This window comes from Chlamydotis macqueenii, chromosome 1 (assembly GCF_036417535.1).
Source record: "Chlamydotis macqueenii isolate bChlMac1 chromosome 1, bChlMac1.mat, whole genome shotgun sequence".
Lineage (NCBI taxonomy): Eukaryota > Metazoa > Chordata > Aves > Otidiformes > Otididae > Chlamydotis > Chlamydotis macqueenii.
In genome coordinates, this window is record NC_141556.1 from 157761349 (window position 1) to 157782860 (window position 21512).

The 21512-nt window shown below is 38.5% G+C and overlaps 1 protein-coding gene across 1 annotated transcript in view; it reads left to right on the forward strand.

Moving 5' to 3' along the window:
* Positions 1 to 21512, forward strand: part of NALCN (sodium leak channel, non-selective) — a 238139-nt gene that overhangs the window by 35125 nt on the left and 181502 nt on the right. The window contains exon 7 of the mRNA XM_086741316.1: positions 19682 to 19836. Within this exon, the coding sequence (XP_086597442.1) occupies positions 19682 to 19836 (155 nt within the window). The remainder of the gene's footprint in view (positions 1 to 19681; positions 19837 to 21512) is intronic.

The following is a 21512-nucleotide window of genomic DNA, read 5'->3' on the forward strand; positions in this document are numbered from 1 at the left end:
TAAAAAGAATGTCTCATTTCTTCTGCATGTGTTGGGTTGCTCTCTGAATACTGCATTGTTTAAAAACAAAAAAGAAAGTTTACAGAAACACCCCAAATTTAGGTTGTTGAAAAGCTGAATTACACAAATGGGTTAAAAGGGTCAAATATCCAGTACATAAAATTAAAGTAAAAGCCTGTCTAAAATGGGTTAAAGTGGGAAAAATCAAGCGTGCAGAATTAAGGAAGGTTTAGATTTGAGGTTCATTGTCTAGCCTGAACTCTTTTTTCTTTCAGTATCGTCAAGTATATATATTTTTAGCTGTTTTAAAAAAAAAACCCTTAAATTAGATTTCTGATTTTATGTACCTGGTATAGGCACCTTCAGAAAGGAATTAGTCACTTTTGCCATCTCTGAACCAGAATTACAACTTTAAATGGCTCCCATGATTGTGTATGAGGACTACAATTACACTGTAATACACTTTTTCCCTAGAACTGATGTTACAGTGTAAAACACTTTTTCCCTAGAACTGCTGCCTCGTTTATTCTGACAAATGAATTGTGCTCACACAAAGAGCAATATATTTTTTTCTTTGTTGGTTGACATGTGGACTTACACCTTACTTTTGGCATACTGCTCATTCCTACTCTGAAAACACTTATTTCTTCTTCTTGTCTGTAAGAGTCATCATGTTACCTTGTGAACACTTACACATATCTGGTCCTTATTTCATTTTTGAGGAATGCAGTGCAGCAGCTCTGGGCGTCTGTGCCTTCTTTGCATAGGTCAGGGCTGACCTTCCCAGAGCTGGCTGTAGAATTTATGAGAACAACCACCGTGGGCTGGGAAAATAAATATGGGAAAAGAAGTAACAGTTCTGGTGCCAAAAAAAGAAAAATTTAGAGGCAGGCATTGGTCCAAAGTGTAGTTAGAAAGGAGACGGCGTGTCACTTCTCAATCCAGGAGAGTTTATTAGTTGAGATATAGTAGAGCACAAAAGCACAAAAATAAATGTTGCTTTTGTCTTTGAGGTTCAATTTCTTGCCTGTATAATGAAGATTAAACATGTCTCTCAAAGTTGAGTCTGTCTGTCTGTCCATCTGTCTGAGGTGGTTCTGTTCCAGGCAATGGAGAGTGGCTAAAGTTGGCTGTATTTGGCCTTAAATAACTTCAGAGCCTTTAACGAGCCACAGCTGTAAATACTCAGTATTTCTGCAAACCAGATCCCAGATTCCCAAGTCAGGATTAGAAAATGAAAAGATTCCAATTAGTGGCCACCTGTGAGAACTTTAATTGTAGGTGATTTGCCTCGTATTATGCTGAATTATGTGGCACGCAGCAAGGATAGAGTCTTATTATTGAGGTCAAGACTTCATCTATTTCAGACATTTTAGAAATCACTCTTAAGTCTGCTGCCTTCTGAATTATTGTTATAAGGGAGGCAAGTGTCTTTTGAAAACAGCGTCTTCAAATCTTGCTATTCTTTTTTTTTCTTTGAAAGGACGTGGCAGCCTCGTCAGACACTCATTGCCTCTTTGACTGCTGCAAGTTCTTTTATCTTTCCATCCTTCTTGACGCCCACACTGCCTGACCTCCTGTCTCTCCACCTCCTCAGTCATTTTCTAATGTTAACTCTGACAAACAGAAAAACTGAAGTGAGCTAACTGCAGTCTGAATTTTTCACTCTATCTGTTAAATCAGCAAAATATGACATCCTTCCAAAGGCCGGAAAGTTTTTTTTTTTGTGTGTTGTTTGATGATAAATCTTTTTCCCCCTCATTTGTATAATCTTTTTTATTTTGCCAGACTTTTTTTCCCTACAGGGAACACTATCTTTTTCCTAGACAATTTTCTAACTCAGTATTCCCTTGTGATTATTACTTACCTTTTTATAACTATGCTGTCACAGCTTTTCCCTGATGATTTCTCCAACTAGTATATCTTTTTTTCTGCCTATAAGCGGTATATTATATGGATTTCCTTAGTACAAGTCTTCTTTAGTTGCTTGAAAGACACACAGTATGGTTGGAATTGAATGTATATATAATTTAATTATCTAGATAAGTCTATACATTATAACCACTTTGACAGGTTATTTTGTTTTATCTGAGATGAATTTCACAGAAGTGAACAAATATGGGGAAAATAGATGATGTTCCCAAATCTACTGTAATTTACTCTGAGGCACCTCCAGGATACCAAAGGTAGTTCCACAAGGACAGGATAAAGAAATTATTTCCAAACCATTGCTTTGGCTCTGTTAGAGTATTTTATTACAGAATCATAGAATCAGAGAATAGTTTGGGTTGGAAGGGACCTTCAAAGGTCATCCAGTCCAATTCCACTGCAAGGAGCAGGGACATCTCCAACCAGATCAGGTTGCTCAGAGCCCCGTCCAACCTGGCCTTGAATTTTTCCAGGGATGGGGCATCCACCACCTCTCTGGGCAACCTGTTCCAGTGTTCCACCACCCTCATTGTAAAAAATTTCTTCCTTATATCTAGTCTAAATCTACCCTCTTTTAGTTCAAAACCATTACCACTTGTCTTGTCAAAACAGGCCCTACTAAAAACTTTCTCCCCATCTGTCAAATACATGTCTCTCCAGTTTAGAGACAAGGATGTCGTGCAGGACAGGGCGAAATGCTCTGCACAAGTCCAGGTAGATGATGTCAGTTGCTCTTCCCTTATCCACCAGTACTGTAACTGCATCATAGAAGGCCACCAAATTGGTCAGGCAGGATTTGCCCTTAGTGAAGCCATGCTGTCTGTCACCAATCACCTCTTTATTTTCCATGTGCCTTAGCATAGTTTCCAGGAGGATCTGCTCCATGATCTTGCTGGGCACAGAGGTGAGGTTGACTGGCCTGTAGCTCCCTGAGTGTTTCTTTTTTTCTTTTTTAAAAATGGAGGTTATGTTTCTCCTTTTCCAGTCAGTGTGAACCTCACCAGACTGCCACGACTTCTCAGATATGATGGATAGTGGCTTAGCAACTTCATCTGCCAGTTCCCTCAGGATTTGTGGATGCATCTCATCAGGTTCCGTGGACTTGTAGCACCTTCAGGTTCCCTGGGTGGTTTCAAATGTGATCTTCTCCTACAGTGGGTGGTTCTTCACTCTCCCAGTCCCTGTTTTTGGCTCCTGCGACTTGTGCAATGTGGCTAGAGCCCTTGCTGGTGAAGACTGAGGCAAAAAAAGTAATTGAGTACCTCAGCCTTCTCTATATCCTGGGTCTAGGTCTCCTATTTCTTTCCAGAGAGGGTCCACATTTTCCCTAGTCTTTGTTTTATCTCTGACATACCTAAATAAGCTTTTCTTGTTGCCCTTGACGTGGCTGTCCAGATTTAAATCTGTCAGGGCTTTAGCTTTCCTAACTTGATCCCTGGCTGCTCAGACAATTTATCTATACTCCTCCCAAACTACTTATCCTTACTTTCACCCTTTTTAGGCTTCCTTTTTGTGTTATATATCCTCACTAGCTACTGGGTGTTTTCTTTATTTTTAATACCAAGACATGTTTGACTACACAAAAGTACTTTTGTACTGCATGATTAGATTGTATTTATTCCACAACAGTAATTTTTTCTTTTGTAATTCTCAGCCTGCATGGGAGCTAGGGGCAAGGAAGCCTTCCCTCATCAAAACGAAGAAGGCTAATATGTCTAACTGCCAAAAAATGTAGTACTTAACTATTTATTCTCCCAGAGTCATTCTTTAAGGGCCTTTTAAAAAATGCTTTCAGTAGGGTATAGATTGAGTATTTCTGTAGACCTGTCTGCCTTGTCACCATGGCAGTCAATTTAAAATCTTTTTTTGCAAGGTTTCTTGTTTAAAGTAGGAACTGCCCAGAAAAATAGATAAGAAAAATAATTACCACATAATGGAAAGATCTAAGAGGTTCTTGGTCATCTTTCCATCTGTCTATGGATAGGCCCTGAAAATGTCAGAAAACAGCTTCAAAGACTCTGAAAGTTCACCACAATATCTAATAGAGGAAATAAATATGATTAAAAAGAACAAAAGAGATTTGAGATACTGTCTCACATCAGCAGTGGGAAAATAAGAATGAGTAATTGGATTTCTGAGAAAGGGAAGAAATCAAAGACCAAGCTTGAAAAATCAATGTAACAAGGCTTCTTTAACAGGGCACATTAATTTATTGATGCTAGTTGAACAACCAGCACTGCTTTAATACTGCCTTCAGGATTTATTCACAATCTCTGTTAATGGTGATATGTCTCTATCATAGAGAGAAGAGAGAAGAGGAGAGAAGAGAAATAAGAGAAATCTTACTTTTCCAGGCCTGATGTTGTTTAGGCCCCAACTGAAATAAAGAAAAATACAGCATCAGACTAAAAGGGAAGTAATTCAGTCCAAATGGGATCCTATCAAAAGGCTGGAAGAGAGTGCTGAGGTGCTGGCCAGTATTGGTGTCCAAGGGAAGTTGTCTTCAGGAGTGGACTCTCCTCACTTTCAGAGAGGATGTGATTTCTGAGCAGAAATCCTGATTTTGTCTAGAATTGTCACATAGACAGTTATCTAAAGCAATTGGGTTGTTGATTCATTTCACACAGGCTTTCCAGTGTTTTTGTTTGTGCAGGTCTGTTTTGAGTGAGAAGGTGACCTTTTAATGAAGTTCTACAATAGAGTGATTGGAACGCAGTAACTTCAGCACTTGGTGTCTCAGTAATGACAACATGCTTCCTGTATTAAGATTTCAAGCCATTCAGGTTTCCACAATTCTTTGTCCCAGTGAAGACATCAAAGTTAATTGAACTTGTGCTTAGCCTGTCAGTCTTTATGAGATCGTTCTCCTCTGGCCAATAAATACTCCTTCTGAGTAAGCTGGAGTGAATTTTGTAGACTATGGTGAAATTGACTGACTATAAATATAAGAATTTAAATAATCTAACTGCCACATCTCTACAACTACCACAATTCCAAAAAAGTTCCGTATTTATCCACAAGATTTTTACCTTATAATCACTGTACAGAATTAAGGCCCCAGGGAGTACTGAACTTTACACAGGAAACTTGCAGAAGGCCAGGATGCTGTATTCAGGAGATCTTCCAGTATATCATAAAATTGAGGGAAAGGCCAGACTGGAAAAACAGAAGTGTAAGAGTGGTCTCTATTGAATCTGCCCGGTGGGTGATCGGGTGCTTTCTTGAATAGAAAGGAAGCTGGAGAAGTTATCTTCTTTATATTGCAAGAGGAGGCCAGAAGTCTCTGGATGTTCTGATATTCACAAGTGAGACAGCAGTTATCACTAAGCAGTACATCTCCCTTAGCCTGGAAACATTGTGAGCAAGAGTCACTGCTGGATATATAAGCATTTACAGGAAATAGTAAGAAAGAAGTTCTAAAAGAGACTTCAGCTCTGTTTCTGTGAGTGGTCTGTCTCATATGTTGTTTTGAAAACCAGATGACTGTTTTCAGTTTTGTACTGCTTTCTGGAAACTGAATGTGATTCTAAATTTGATTCCTGTCCCAATCCTTTGGATTACTGCAATTCGAAAAGGTCTGGGAAACACTGGAATATTCATCCTGAGATACTTATAGGGAGACTGAAGTTACCATCTCGGCTTTTAAATTATTTCCGAGAACTTATAGAGGGCGGATGAGGAACTAGAAGGCAGAAAAACAGCAGAAGTTTAAAAAGGAGGAAGGGATTAGAGACAGGGAAAACCAAGCCACATAGGCTTAACTTCTGTCCCTGAAGGAATTCTGTAGTGAGTAAACAAAAATTTGTAAGCAGCTGGAAGATAACAAAGAAGTGAGTAGCAGCTAATATGGATTTGTCAAGAATAACCGTGTCAAACCAATATAATTATCTATGGCAGGGCAACAGCTGTGTGAATTGGAGAGAAGAGTGGATGTCATATATCTTTATTTTAGGAAGGCTTTGTAACGGTGTCACAGGACGTTTTTGTAAGCTGGCAGAAGAAACGTGGTTAAGGTGAAAATAATCATAGAATAGGTGCAAAACTGCTTGGAAAACATACTCAGTGAGTTGATCTTAATGACTCGGCAGCACGGGAAGAGCGGGGATCCACATGTCTGTCTTGTGCTATTTGGAGATTTCATTAACATTCCGGATGATGGCAGATAGAATATACTTATTGTGCTGAGGATGACATGAGGTTGGGAAGGACTACAAACATTTTGGAAGGCAAGATTAGAATGAAAATGATCTTGACAAATTGAAGACACGCTCTGAAAAAATTGGATGAAAGTCAGCAGGGGCAATATACTGCAGTTAGGAAAAATGAGCTGTACAAATACAGCATTGTGAATAACTTTAGGATGTAATTCTTCATAAAGTGATTTGGAAGCATAATAGAGGAACAGAGATCAATAGAGATGTGCTCTTGTAAAAAAAAATATAAATTGTGATATCAGAAAAACATATGGGTATCATTTGGAGAGAGTCTAAAGGAGGCGAAAGGGGAATGAGCTGAGATCTACAGAGCAGAGCTGATAAGGAGTGTTTGGCAGGTGTTTAGCTCAACTGAAAAGAAATGGTGGACACCTAGCAGTTTTTAAGTGGATAAAAACTGTTGCACAGAGAAAAGGAATCTGGTCCCTGTTTCTGTGCTACTACTAGGATAAGAAATACTTGTATTAAACTTCAGGAAGAAAATTTCGGGTTAGACAGGATATCAGGAAAAGCCTTTGTAGTGGTAGGGACTACCATTGGACCAGACTGCAACTGGACTCTGTTACTTAGAGAGGTTCTGAATTTCCCCACCAGGCATCTTTAGAACAGGCTCTGGGGACTTCTCTTGGGAAAGGTAGAAAGAGTCTGGGGCAGGGAACTATATTTAATGTACTGTTGAGGGTTTATATCCAACCATCTTTTTCTGTGATTCTATGTGGTCCTTGACATAACAAAAGTCAGGTATCACTGTCCTCGGCATTCAAAGAGCTGTTTGCCTTTGCTACATCTTTTTTGAAGAGGACTACATTGAAAGTGGGGAGGATTGGATGGAGAGGTGGAACTGTTTTGTGTTAGGGCAGAGGTGAGAGAGAGTGTGTGGCTTGCTGGACCTTGTTTACTCTCTCTTAGTTGTGTAACGGAACTTTGGAGTTGACGTAAGAGCATGCTATTGAATATTGCAACTTAATTTTTCATCCTGCCCTACATGGCATATCCAATTTTCTCATCAAAACATACTTCTTACTCTCAGAGGTGTTATTGTTAATTTTTGTTTTACAGTAAGATAAAATACATTTGTACTCAGTCTTTACACACATCACCCTCCCCCACCACTGCTTTTCCAGCCTAGTCAGTCCCTCAGTCCCCTGCTCTCTCCCTCTCACATAAGACAGAAGAGTTTTAAATAAATTTCCAGAAAAGTCCCCAAATCCAGCATCACTCTCTATCTCCTTAGCATGGAACAGACTCATCAGCTGCTGTTATACTTGATGAACTACATTGTTCGTACTCGACACAGGTGTACCACATTCCCTCTTTTCAGAGCCTGAAATACTGGCCGCCCTTCTGTGCCTGCTGTAGCAGGCTCTGTTGGGCTCAGTGATACCTAATTTAACCAGTTTCCTTCACAGATTCGTGGTTTACTGCCCACCCTCTCCCTTCCAGCTCCTTGTCTTCTCTGTCCTCCTAGCTCGCCTCAAAGGCTTAGCCTCATTACACTCTCGCCTCATGTGGAGCGCCTGCCAAGGCAGCAGGAACAAGAGTTCTTGCCTGCTACAGCTTGATCTTTTATGCTGCATGCCTCTTCTCTTGATCATAGAATCATAGAATAGTTAGGGGTGGAAGGGACCTTTAAAGGTCATCTAATCCAACCCCCCTGCAAGAAGCAGGGGCACATCTCCAACCAGATCAGGTTGCTCAGAGCCCTGTCCAGCCTGGCCTCTAATGTTTCCAGGGATGGAGTATCTACCACCTCTCTGAACAACCTGTTAGAGTGTTCTACCACCCTCATTCTGAGCAGCCTGATCTAGTCAGGGATGTCCCTGCTCCTTGCAGGGGGGTTGGACTAGATGACCTTTGAAGGTCCCTTCCAACTCTAACCATTCTATGATTCTATGATTGTAAAAAAAAAAAAAATATCATCATGGCCATTGCCTGGGGGTAATATTAAAACTACAATCCAGATCAACTTTTTGTACACCTTCTACCTGGCAGGTTAGTGAGAAGGGCTCTTCAGCTGGTATTTGAAGAAAAAACTTTGGTTATGGACTGTCAATGGCTCTTTTAGTTTTCTCTCTTGAGCTGGATGTATTCTGTAGGCTTGAAGGCTGGATCGATTTGAGCTTTTAGATTTGGGTTTATTGGAGCCCCAGCAATGTTTCAGATCCCTTATTGACAAAATTATTTGACCTTACTGGAGGCCTACAGCTGCGTATTTTAAAGATAGTGTTCTCTCTAATGCCCTGTCAGTGAAGCCCTTTCACCAGATAAAACAGCGATCCAGTTTTGGCAGTAAGTCTTCCTGTCAGCCTTGCATACCAGTCATGCTATAAAATGGAGAGATCAAGCTGCTATCTCCTGGCTAAAGTGTGAGCTTTGATGGAACGGCCAGTTCTGTCATCAAATGCTAAATAGCTTCCATTTGGAGCTAGCTGGATGATGTTGAAAATCTGTCCTTAAGTGCTCAGTGATAGCAGTTCCTTTCTTTTCCTACACTAAGAATTGCATCTCCTGCCACTTCAGATGTTGCATTAGTGACTGGCCTGTGGAAATGCATTTTACCATCATCCTGGCCTCCTTTGCAACACAGGCTTTAGAAAAGAATGTGTTTTGCATGTAGTTCAGATTTGGAATCAGGGCAGTATTATTTTATGATGCTAAGGATTACCCTGTCTTGTGCCTGAGCAGAAAGTTTGTAGAGATAAAACTGCGTGGTGCAGTGGTCCAAAGAGAGAGCCAGGGAAACCTCCCCTGCTTGCTAGTTGTAGCTAACTCGGCTGTAGTGGGTGATGGGTCCAACAGTGCTTGTGAGCTTTGATGGAAGTGAATTCCACCTGAACCACAGGCTTATGATTGTCAAATCCTACAGTGCAGTTTAGTGACCTTGTGTTTTCCCTATAGTTGGTAGACAGCTACTCAGAAGATATTTTTCTATATTTAATCCAGGTAAGTCTGATAAGAAAACATAGGTTTTCCAAGTGATCCTGAACATACTTTAAAATAAAAATGGATGCAGTCTTCAGCTTGGATTGTTTCATATATTTCAGTTCATGTCCTTGCAGTTTAAAAGAGAACAAAGGTGTTTTTCACTCTTTTAAATTCTCTAAAGAAATACTTTCTTGGATTGAATAGGTACTGTAGGTATATCACTTCAACTTGTAATTAAGCCTAATTTGATACACCTTGGTGAAATGCAGATTCATGCAAGCTAGCTAGATTTTATTTTAATTCTTCCTGTTTATTTCCTATTTATTGGCACTTAGAGCGACAGCCTCCTTCGTTGTGTGAATACCATTAATTAATGTTGGTTTGACTCCTGTGAAACAAGTCTTGCATTAGCATACACATATTGCAATTGCTATTTGAATTCAACTCTGTCATGAGTAATTGTAGCAGTCAGAAAAATGGGCTGCTGTAGAGTTGTTATGCCATGTGGCGTTTGATAAAATCTCAAAATAGCACTATTCATGCATACTACTTCAAGAAGAAATCCATACTGGAACTTCTGAAAATTTTCCTCTTTCAGTGTTGCTTTCTAGTGCCCAGATGTACCTTCCAGCACCGTCCATTGGAAAGATTTCTTCTCTTACCCATTTTTCTGTTGGTTAGCTTCTGTGGCTTTGTTAGTCTGAAGGGTAATGACAGAATTGTTTGAATTTAAGTTGCTCTAATGGGAGTAACTAGTGATCAAACCAATAGATTGTCAAAACTCTTAAGTAGCCACAACCATCCTGTTTTCATCTGGGCACGGACAGCATTGGCTTTGCATTACATAAGTGATCTGCCATGAGTGCAGTCTTCTAGTTTTGTATTAGGAACATAAATGCCTTGAATTCCTTCTCTGGCTAACAGAGAGAGAAGGGTGCTTCTGGAGTGCAGCTGACCCCTCTGACTTCCGAACCTTTGGAGATACGTTTCTCTCTCTCTGTGTTCATCGCCTAAAATGAGGTGGGATAAGTCAGGACAGCAGAGCTGCAGCCTTTTGTTGTGCAGCTCCTTCTAGTGATTCAGCTAAGAGATGCTAGGTCTTTGGGTTTTCGCGTCCTGAATTGTGAGATAAGGTTGGTGATTTAATTTGAATCTCTTCAAAATTCCTGTGCAGTGGATAGGAATAGATGGAGCATCAAAAGCACGTTTTGTAGACCCTAACTTAGGTCACATGTAAAATAAAAAAAACCCTACAATTAAAGTCAAATCAAACTTTTCCTAGTGTTACTGCCTCATATAATAGGGAGTCTGATTTAATCATGCCACTGAATATGGGTGGGAAGAGAAAGGGAGTAAGACCGCTACTTTTCTTAATTTGTTGAATAAACATGTAAACTTGAAAAAACGGCCAAAAAAAGTAAGAATCTCCAAGTTCTGTCCACAAAGGCTCAAGCTTGGACACTAGAGGACAGTGAAAACTGTCAAAAAACCCTGATACTGAAACCTGACATAAATAATGAATAAAAGATCTGAACTGAATGATAAGATATAAAAATCTATTTATCTTGGGGCAAATGTACTGAAAGACCATGTATTAGCAGTAGTAAAGTATTACAGTATCTATATATTGAATTTAGAGTCAAAAGAAGCAATTGGATCATGTCAGACTTCATTTTATTTCCCCTCTATGAAACCTTATAGCTTGTGTCTGACTCCAGTGTGTCTCCTAGATGTGTATCTATTCCCCATTAGTTGGCAGAAGAGCAATTCATAAGCAAGGGAACTTTTTGTTTACAGCAAAAAGTTTCACTGTTATAAATATGTTCCTAATTCATCATCTTAATTTGTCTGGCTTGAACTGTTAGCTTTCTATTCTTGTTATACTTTTTTATGCTAAATTATAGAGAACCTTAGTTCCCAGTATTTTCTCTGTGTGAGTCCCCTTACATACAACAATTGAAGCATCTTTCAATATGCTTTTTAATAAACTAAGATTATTTAACTGCTTAAGTCTCTTAGTGCAAAACATGTTCTCCAGTGTTCTCATTTTATGGTTTTGTGTGATTTCCTCAATTTTTAAAAAATTTTTAAAAATATGAACAAAAAGCCTGTATTATTATAATAATAATATTATTATTAAGATTATTATTAATATTATTATTATTACTATGAATTATAATTTGTATGGGTGCCACACAAATAGGGACATTAATTCATTATTATTCTGTTTGTACAGTCTGGGAAAGCACTGTCTCTTTCTTGCCATGATGTTATTGGGAAGAATATGAGAGGATGCCCTATTGTATCCCCCCATCTCAAGCTCTCGGGTAGCATCTATATTCTATAATATAGTATTTTCATCCTCTTTTATCCCTTTTATTCCAGAGGCCATAGGCCCTAAAGTTTGCTTTCAGTGATCCTACCCCTGTAACTTTGCATTTGGCTGTGTTAAAGCACATTTTGTTTTATTGGATCTGAGTAGCCAAATGATCCTGAGAACTTGTCAGACTGTCCTGTCCTCATTGTTATTTATGTTTCTATCCATATTCTTGATTTTATACCTGTTTCTCCCTCATTGATTATGGTAGATCATGATGATCATTTCACTGGCAAGTATTTTTCTGACATGTCAGTTAATTAGTTTTCAGCCCATTTAGCATGTGCTTTATTGATATTATATAGTGCCAACTTTTTAATCAGTCATGTGTTCTTGAATGAATTGCTTTACCAAGTCCAAGCTGGGCAATTTTATTGGACAAATCTGTAATCTTATAAAAATCATGTTAGTATGATGAGAATTATTTTATCTAAATCCATACTGCCTGCCATTAATTACACTCATGTTCTTTACTCTTTATCAATTAGACTTTGTATCAGCTCGCTCTTTCTTTTGTCGTGGTTGATGTCAGGCTAACTAGTCATGCTGCTTGTTCTTTTAAAAATTAATGACACATTAGCGTTCTTCTGGAATTTCCCTGCTATTTCAAGATTTATTAAAAATTAATAGAAGAGAGGAGAGATGCCCGCAGTTATTTGGGCCTGTTGATTTGAATATAATTATCCCTAGCAGATGCTGTCTAATATTCTCCTCAGTTACTAATACTTGAGTAGTGAAATCTCTGTTTGCCAAGTTAAAATGTGAAATATGGAATGTTGCCAAAGCTTAAGCTTTGTGTTTGTAGTGTTCCTACAAGTCATGAGTCCTTTAAGCATGCCCTACCTTATCTTTTAACGTGATAAAAATAATAAATGGCTATCAGAGGAAATCTGTTGCTAGAAAGGTTTGAAAGCTTTATGGTTATAATTACAGATATAATTATGAGAAACATTAAATATGGATTAAGTTTTCACATAGTTTAAAAGATAAACCAGGTTTTGTTCTCAGAATAAAAACACGAGACTGTTTCTGAAAGTATGGTACAAGATGACTTTAGACCTAAGTTTGTCTAAAAGTAAAACATAACATTTAAAAAATGACCCTTGGAAATGCTAAGATTATAAAATATCAGATGAAGAATTGTGCGTAGACATATCTGTAATGCTTAAGCCAGAGAGGTACTCTCTGAAATGTCTTTAACTATCACCAGTGGTTTTGGATGATACTGTTATTGAATTATCTAGAACCTGTAATGACTCTGGCAACAGCGTTGTCCTGAGTTGCAGTCTCTTTCTGCAGAAACTAGAAGATCTATCAACAGAACTCAATTACAGTGTGACTCCCTTTCACTGAATTTAATGGTTATATATGTGTCTGTCTTCCCTGACAGGAGAGTTATCTGACAGTGAGTACACTTTGGAAAAAATATGCCCAATAATAATGATAAACTACTACTGCAAATTGTAGAAATATCAGTATCACTGATTTATGCCTTAATATCTTCCTTGTTAAGCTGAGATCATAATGTGATAATAATTGTGAAAATGATCAATAGAAAACTTCATGATAGAAATGAAGTTCTTAAAAAGATAATTGTTGTAACACATTATTATTCTAATGATTGTGCAGGAGTGGCTGTTGTTATTGCTAGGTCTTTCTGTAAAAAGAGCAGTAGTGTAAGGAAGTAGTCTGGGAACCATCTGTTAGTAGCAGTTGTACGTTCAGAGCTTCCCACTGGAGAAAATGGACGTGATTGGGTTAGAACAGTAAGAATTAAGATACAAATCTGGGAATAAAAGACACATTTAAAAAGGCAAATGAAAGGGAATTTGCCTAGGTGCTTAGATGGCTTTCACAGTCACCAAGCAACAAATAGACTTTAACCCTTCTCCCTTTTATTTTTCACAAGGAGTCAGATAAACAGCAAGCACTTTTCCATCCAGGCTTCCTGTCTTTGAAACTCCCAGAGTCTCTGAAAACAGGCATAATTTGGAATATGAAGTAAATACTTTTAACTACGTAGTGATAGCAGCAGCTGTGTAATAGTTGACATGAGCTATCTGAGCTTTTAAAAGGACGTATTCTAAATAGAAAAGTTATTTATAACTTCCCTTCTGCACAATTTTGCTGGTATAATGTTGTCACAGGAACCTTAATCTCAGATTTCCTGACTTTTATTGGTATAAAATTGCAGCCATTAAATATGGATATACTAGGAGTATCTTTTTTTTTCTTTTTTCTTTTTCATTTTTTTGTAAATTATCTGCTTTAAGGAAAGTCTCTTCATTGGAAAACAAGGTTCTGTGTTCTAAAACTGGATGGTGGTATAGGGGAAAAGCAAACTAAGGCTGGTGACTTGGCTTATTGACCATAGGAACCATCATTTTTTTTACTTGAATGGTCTGACACAGTTGTCCATGTGTAGGCATTTAGTGCTAGTCGAAATAGCGAATGTATCTAAGACACTCAAGTATGACACAGGGCTCTCAGGTGTGACACAGGACTCACAGAGACCTGTGATCTCCTAGATCAGCATCTAGAAGTTAAGAGGGTTGCCATTAGGCATCCCAAAAGGCACTAGCAATCTGTGTGAGGAAAATCAAATTGAGTTACAAGTCTTGGGTATTTGCATGGACTCAGTTGCAGAAGGGAGCTTTAAATCTAGACTGCAAAGTGTTTGTGACTAAATAGAGCTTATTCTGCATTTGATGTGAAAATCTGTTCTTTCGTATGACTAAATGTATTAGTAAGAAATTAGCAAGAAAGCAGTTAGTATTTGCTACCCTACAAATTAGTATTTGCTATATCAGATCTGTGACGTGAGAGGTTCTGTTATCATTAATCTGCCAGTCTATACATAACTTGCATTTATATTTTGGTGCTTCAAAGAAAGCTCCAGAAACATGGTTAAGATCAGGATGCTCATGACACAGCTGACCTTATTTTCCCACTATGAAGCCAGCCTGGAAATGTCATCTCATTTCATAAAATACTGGTATAATATAGAATTTAAAGCTTAAAAAAATGTTCATAGGCTGTGATGTTGTCTAGAACGGTGCAGTGAAGGTGTTTCATGGAAGTAGATCACCCTGGTTTTCAGAATAAAGACAAGTTAATTAGGTACCATTCACCTATATAATATAAGAGTGCAGTATTAATAATGCTTATGAGATAACTTGTCTCAAGTCAATGTAGAACCACGGTATTGCTTCATTAGAAAATGGTTATTGAGTGATCCTGGCCCAGAATCAGTTTAATTTGAACTTCAGGAACTTCTTCTCTGCAGCATGGAGCTCTGTGCTCTCTTCCAGGTTTATTTTAGATTTATTGCTATGTGCTCACTGGCTTGGTGCTTTTGCCATGTATTCTGACTATATGGCAAAACAGAAGCATCTTTTAGAAAAAATGTATAGAAAATGAAACTTTTTTTCAAAATCAAATGCTCAGAGTTACACATTTAAATTCATATAGCAGAAGAGGAAAATATGACTTCCTGATATCTTAAAGAGAAATCTGTCTCTTATCAATCATCTGATCCAAACCTATTTCCATATTAGTACTTTCTATACAGCAGTGTCCATTTTGCATTTATGTTCTATCACTTTCTGAATTAATTGCTTCGTGTTAAATCACAGTTGTTGAGAGCAACCTTTAAGCTCTTCAGAACTACATAGTTTTTCTCTGTTCTCAAAGGTTTTTGTCATCCTTCAGCATATGCTCTGTGTGATTTTGATGAAGTGGGGTTGACACAGTCACTAATGAAAATGGATAGCACAGAACCCAGTGCCAGTTCCCCTGAGATCCCAGTTAATGTAATGTATTGCTCCCTATTTGGAAGCGGTACGGTTGCTACTTACTTACTTCATGATCCACCAGCCATTTTTTATGTCTGCTGTGGTATTTTTACCAACACAGTAGTTCTTTAGTCAGCAGCTGTGCAGTGCCTGGTTTTGGTGCAGAGACAGACATAGAGTTCCTTTCAACTAATACAGAAGATCCTTCAGCTCCAGCTAATTAATTTTTACTTATTGACTTCTTTACCTAATTGACCATTTGGAATGTTTTTTAAGTATCTTATCAATAAATGTCCTTCTTAATTTTTTTCTGTCATTTTCTGGATCTGGAAACTACATGAGTAGATTGGTAATTTTGATTGGCTTTCTGGTGATATCTTAGAAAATTAATAGAGTACCTGAATTAAAAAATATCTTTTTTTCTCCATTTCTATTCTTGGCAGAGAAAGTCAGGCTAACAGAAAATAGGAAGTTAAGAGCTACCTTGGGTAATTTGTCTCTTAAGTTGTCTAAACCTCTCTTTGAAGAACAGCCCTAATAAAGAGGTGGTGCTCAGAGAGAGATTGTGCTCACATGGTGTGCTGGCTTTGGCAGGGGCAGAGTTAATTTTCTCCATGGTAGCTAGTATGGGACTATATTTTGGGTTCATTCTGGAAACACTGTTGATAACATGGAGATGTTTTAGCTGCTGCTGAGCAGTGCTTACACAGAGTCAAGGCCTTTTCTGCTTCTCATACCACCCCGCCAGCAGGCAGGCTGGGAGGGGACACAGCTGGAACAGCTGACCCCAACTGACAAAAGGGATATCCCATAGTATATGTCACAATGCTCAGCAATAAACTAGGGGGAAGGTTGGCTGGGGGGGCTGCTGCTTTGGGACTGGCTGGACATTGGTCAGTTGGTGGTGAGCAATTGTTTTCATTTGCATCACTTATCTTTCTTGGGTTTTATTTATCTCTCTTTGTTATTTTCCTTTTAATTACAATTTTTATTATTATTGTTAATATTATAATATTTCAATTATTAAACTGTTCTTATCTCAACCCACGAGTTTTCTCACTTTTACTTTTCTAATTCTCTTCCCCTCATCCTGCTTGGGGGAGGGATGAGCAAGCAGCTGTGTGGTGCTTAGTTGCCAATTAAACCATGACACATGGGAATATAGTGGTTGAAGGACCAGTTTTGCTATGGATGCCATGGAAAACAGGCACATGAATTGCCAACACACATCAATTCAATTTCTTCTTGTGGTGTACATATGTATGTAGTCAGAACATTATTCAGGTGGTTCAAATTGTGTCAGAGTAGCACTCCTATGCCTTTTGCAACAATCTTATTATTGAAGGATTCTTATGGAGTGATGTGGAGTCAATTATCTCCTTCTGCACCCTTTGCATTCCTTTGCAGAAGTAATTTCTTAGCTTACCTGTTGGGTTGATGCTGTACTCCATACACATTGAATACTCTGCATAAAAATATGGTCTATTGAGAAATAGTTGGTCTATTGGGAAATAGTTGGTCTATTGGGATGAATTCTCTTTTTGTTCATATTGGAGGAATTTGTAATTTTATCAAGGCACCTTATTCACCAAGGTATTTAAGCACATTGCCTAATTGAACTTTTGAGATGCTTAAAACCAGTCGTGTGCTGAATCAGCATCTCAGTACTTAGTTGATGTTTAGTATGACTTGTGAAGGAATAAAACAATTCAGATCATCTTATATTGAAAACATCTGGTAATATTCTAGCCACTTCTAGACTAGATATCTAATATTATCTAGTCCATGTAGACTAGTCTATGCTTATTTACTGCCTTGATGCAGAACACAAATTGCCTAATGACATTGGTCCAAAAAAACCCTCTATCTGTACAGGTACAGGTACTATAAGCAGAGATTCTTCCTTTTTAGCCTAAATTGTACTCAGTGCATGGAGACAGCTTCAGAAGGAGGTTTGACGTGATACAAAAATGACTAAGGTTTAAATGAAGCACTTAAAATAAGTGCTTTGCATTGTAGTGATTGAGCCAGCAATATTTTTAATAATATGCCATCTCGCTGCTAGCCTCATGGATCTGAAGGATGTTGTAATGTGAACCATAATGTAAAATTCATTAGTTACCAGTAGCTGGGGTTCTGAATCTGCTCAAGCCAATGAATTCATTTTCATTTCTAAAAATATTCATAAAATGTTGTCTTATGATAATCCTATATCGGATTTTCGGATTTTTGATGGCAATATCATAAATCTAACGTACTTAAAGCATACAACTGGATATGAATTAACATATTCAGTATAAAGGTATTAAGTTGCCCAGATAATTTTTTAAATCCTTGAGTGACATGTGCTAAGCGTGTTTACAAAAAGTGAAATGAGTACACGTATGCTTGCGTGTCTGTCTCTCTAGTTACACACATAGCTGAATTTTAGGGTGTTCTTTAAAAATTCCGCTGGAACCATCCGTATCTACGTGTGCATACATGCAGATATGCATGTTTCTCTGGTATCACGAAGAAATGACTACAGGATGGGTGCAACTACAGTTATTTCTCTGCATTTATAATTGCCTAGGAAAAATTGTGTAGGAAGCTTTAGTTTCACACTGATGGATTTGGACTAATGTATTGCTATCGTGCGCAGTGCATAAAAGCAAGAAAAATAAAGTAATTAAAGCTTCTGTTCACCCAATTTAGTTGTCAAAATGCATCTGTGAGTTAGATTAACAGAAGAGGACTTTCAGAAGAACAAAAAGATACTAATTATACTAAAGGGCAGACTGAAAAGTTTCACCTTTTCTGTGGACAAGCAAGATTAATTAAAATGATGAATTTCAAGGCAGTGGTCTAAAGACTTAGGATATCGGGGTGAACACTACAAGATTTTCTTTGTGACTTTCAGCAGTTCATTTTGGGTCTTTTTTATATCAGAAGTCTGCGCTCTGACTAGGAAGTCAGTATCAATCTGAACATGAATGGAAAAATGCTCTCAACTGTTTTTTTTTTTTCTCTCAGACCAGAACTCACCGTGACCCACTTCTCAAATCTGATTTGAAATTGCTCTAGGACTGAACCAAAAATCAAGATTTTCATTTGCGGGCTGAGAATACAAGCAAGGAGAAAAAGGGATGTTGCTCACTTGTGTGCCTGTGCAACACAGTTGGAGCTATGCCATATTGCACCCTTTCTTCTCTTTGGTTTACCCAGCTGACTCATAGCACAAGGAGCACGAATTCCCACTTCTGCACTGTAATACTGTGCTGTGTTGCTTTGTAAAACCTAACAGGGACCTGCTTAGGATGGAGAGGGGTGGTTTGCTAAGATTACCTCGTAACTAAACTAGTTATTGGGAAATGAGGTGACTAATATTTGATTTTGGCAAAGGACTATGTATTGCGATTCCTAACTGGGTGCTGTAAATGCTGAGGGGGCATCAACTGCCTGAGCTTTTCCTTACCACAGTTTGGGAGTACTTGGGTACCCATCTTCATGTGTACATGCCACAGGCACAAATTTAACAGGACAGGGAGTTACAAACTTGTGCTCCCTCTCCTTTTAGCTTCTATGTCCCTTAGCGCTGGACCTACCTGAATTCCCATTGCGGTGCAGTGTGACAGAGCCTTTTCAGCAGGTCAGCCCCAGGTACTGGAGGAGCTGGGAGGACAAGTGATGCTCAGCCTCTGCCAACAGTAAAAAATGGCCAACACAGTGTTGCAGTGCTGCCCCTTGTCTCATAATCTTTCTGGTTTTCAGTGTTACGTTTACCAACATAAATCGGTTTAAACCAGTTCAAACTAGTTTACAGTTTTTGCCTGTTCTACCAAATCATTACTAACCGACCTAAAAGTGAATCAGATCTGTTTCAGTCACAGCAATACCTAGACACTAATTGTACTAAACATGTAATTATTTGATTTCTTGCCTGTGACTGTGGCTGTCCAGCTGTGGTGGAAACCAGGCCTGACCAAGGTACAAGACATACTAAGGTATGACAAGTCATCCACAATGATCCTTTTAAGGAGTGTCAAAGCTAGCTCAGGTGATGTCTGTGGGAGTCAAAGTCACAGTATTGACTGCAGCTGAACACACTCTCAGGATTTGCAAAGGAGCCTGAAGCAGTAAGTGTCCAAACCGCATTAAAGAGCAGTTGGTGCTAACTCCTCTGTGTTTTGGAGAGTCTCCATTTTTTTATGGGGTCTTTAGGTATTAGTATGAGACTTCTGTTGTCAGCATTTGTACTGGCGTTTTGCAAGATTGAAGTCTTAGGAGGCAGTTAACTTGCAGTTTACAAGAAGTGCTTAATTAATGAAATAACATATACCAAAGAATATCAGATAGCAAAAATAATAGCTGATGTACTTTTCACTTTAGTCCTTTTGCTTTCAAGTATTTACTTTAGCTATGGGCTGAGTTTATGTAACACCTTAATTTTTTGTTTTTCACAGAAATGTAACCTGGAATAATTTAGCTATCCCAGATACCCACTGTTCCAGAGAACTTGAAGAAGGTTACCAGTGCCCACCTGGATTTAAATGCATGGACCTTGAAGATCTGGGACTAAGCAGGCAAGAGCTGGGCTACAGTGGCTTTAATGAGATAGGTCTGTCCTACTGGTAACATCAATTTCAGTATCCATTTTAAAATGTTTATGAAATGAATAGAACAGATAGCTCATGCCTGTGCTGAAAAGATATCAAATGCAATAAGTATTCTGCTCAAGTAGAGCACATGCCAGAAAGAGAAGCTGTGCTATTTGCTTTAGGATGATGAAGTTATCATCTATTTTTAGATTGCCTGGGATTCCAGGATTTAAATAACTTTAAAACAATGTCTTTATTTAACAAGAGTCAACCATTGATTATCACCAGTATGCAAATGTGATGACTAATTTCTGTGTTTTATTTATGATTCATTTTAGAGTATATAATTCATCCTATTTGTCTAATTTTAGTAGTAATTCCCATCCCAAAAACCAACACAGAATTACTTTTATAGTCATCTTGGTACTAAAGAGAACAGGGGAGTGAAAATGAGAGCATGTGTATCTGTGGCAATCTTGATCCAAACTGTGTAACTCAGAACACACCCAGAAAAATCACTGGGCGTCAGGCAGATTTTGCAATAGAGGTGCAATTTGTGTTCTGTGAAAGACACTGCAGAGTCACCAGGAGAATACCTTCCCTGCGAGCTGCAATATGTCATGCCATCCCCACGGGGAAATGAGCGTAGAACAATAGTTCAGGAAAGGTGGTAAGAGCATTGGCAGCTGTGGCAAGATCCATATCCAAATGGAAAATACGCAGTTATCCTGTCAGAACATTGTGGTTATCTCACATTTATTTAACAGACAAAGGTCCAACAGGAGCCTGCAGCTATAAATTTTCATTTCAGCACAGGTAAGGAAGTCCCTTCAAATGATAAAGCATGCCTGCAGGCCATATTCTTTCTGGTGCATCTCTCTGACTCTGATAAGCTTTTTTTTTTTTTTTTTTTTCATTTTTCCTGGCTTGAGCTCCAGACTGTTATCCTGTCCCCAGCTGAACTTGAAGCGAATAAAAAGGTTTAATGACCGAATAACTGCAATACAAAAAGTTTTTTTGAATACTGAAATCCTTTGCAGCTGAAATAACTTCAGTTGGTTCCCAGACTGCTGAATGCACACAATGGGCCAGAGAGTTACAAGGAGTAGTCTCAGAGTCCTATTGCAAGTAGTCTGTGATACCAAGTACTTTCTGAACAAAACCTGCCATTTGTGTTGCCTCTTTTCTCTCGTGAGAAAGGGAGGAAAAATGGATCTCAACCAAGCTCCGTTCTCTTTCCTCTGGAAGTCAAAAGCATACTAGTTATACCAGTACTGCTAGCTAAATAGCACTACTCATAGTACCTATCTTTTATATAAATTTTTTTCTTCAGTAGATCTCAAAGGATAACCCTGTCTGATCTCTCAAACAACCTTCAGATTCCTAAGTTAGTGGCATACTGCCGTGCTGGGTGAACATGAGCTGAGTTCACACTGGAAGCTAAAAGCATCCATATGCAAGTTCTCTAATTTGAGATCATTTGGCAAGGGAGCGTGGGATAGGTGTATCACCAGAAGAATTATGCCCCAGACTGAAATCACCCTTCTTATCTTGACATGAAATATTATTTGTGGTATTGAAGGCTGTTATTCCCTGGTCACCAGGGAAAAGTAGGCGCAGTACCCTAGACAAGCTGAAGTGGGTAGATGATGTGAACAAGACTTGGAGTGCTTAATAAAGGAGGCCAGTATGGTTT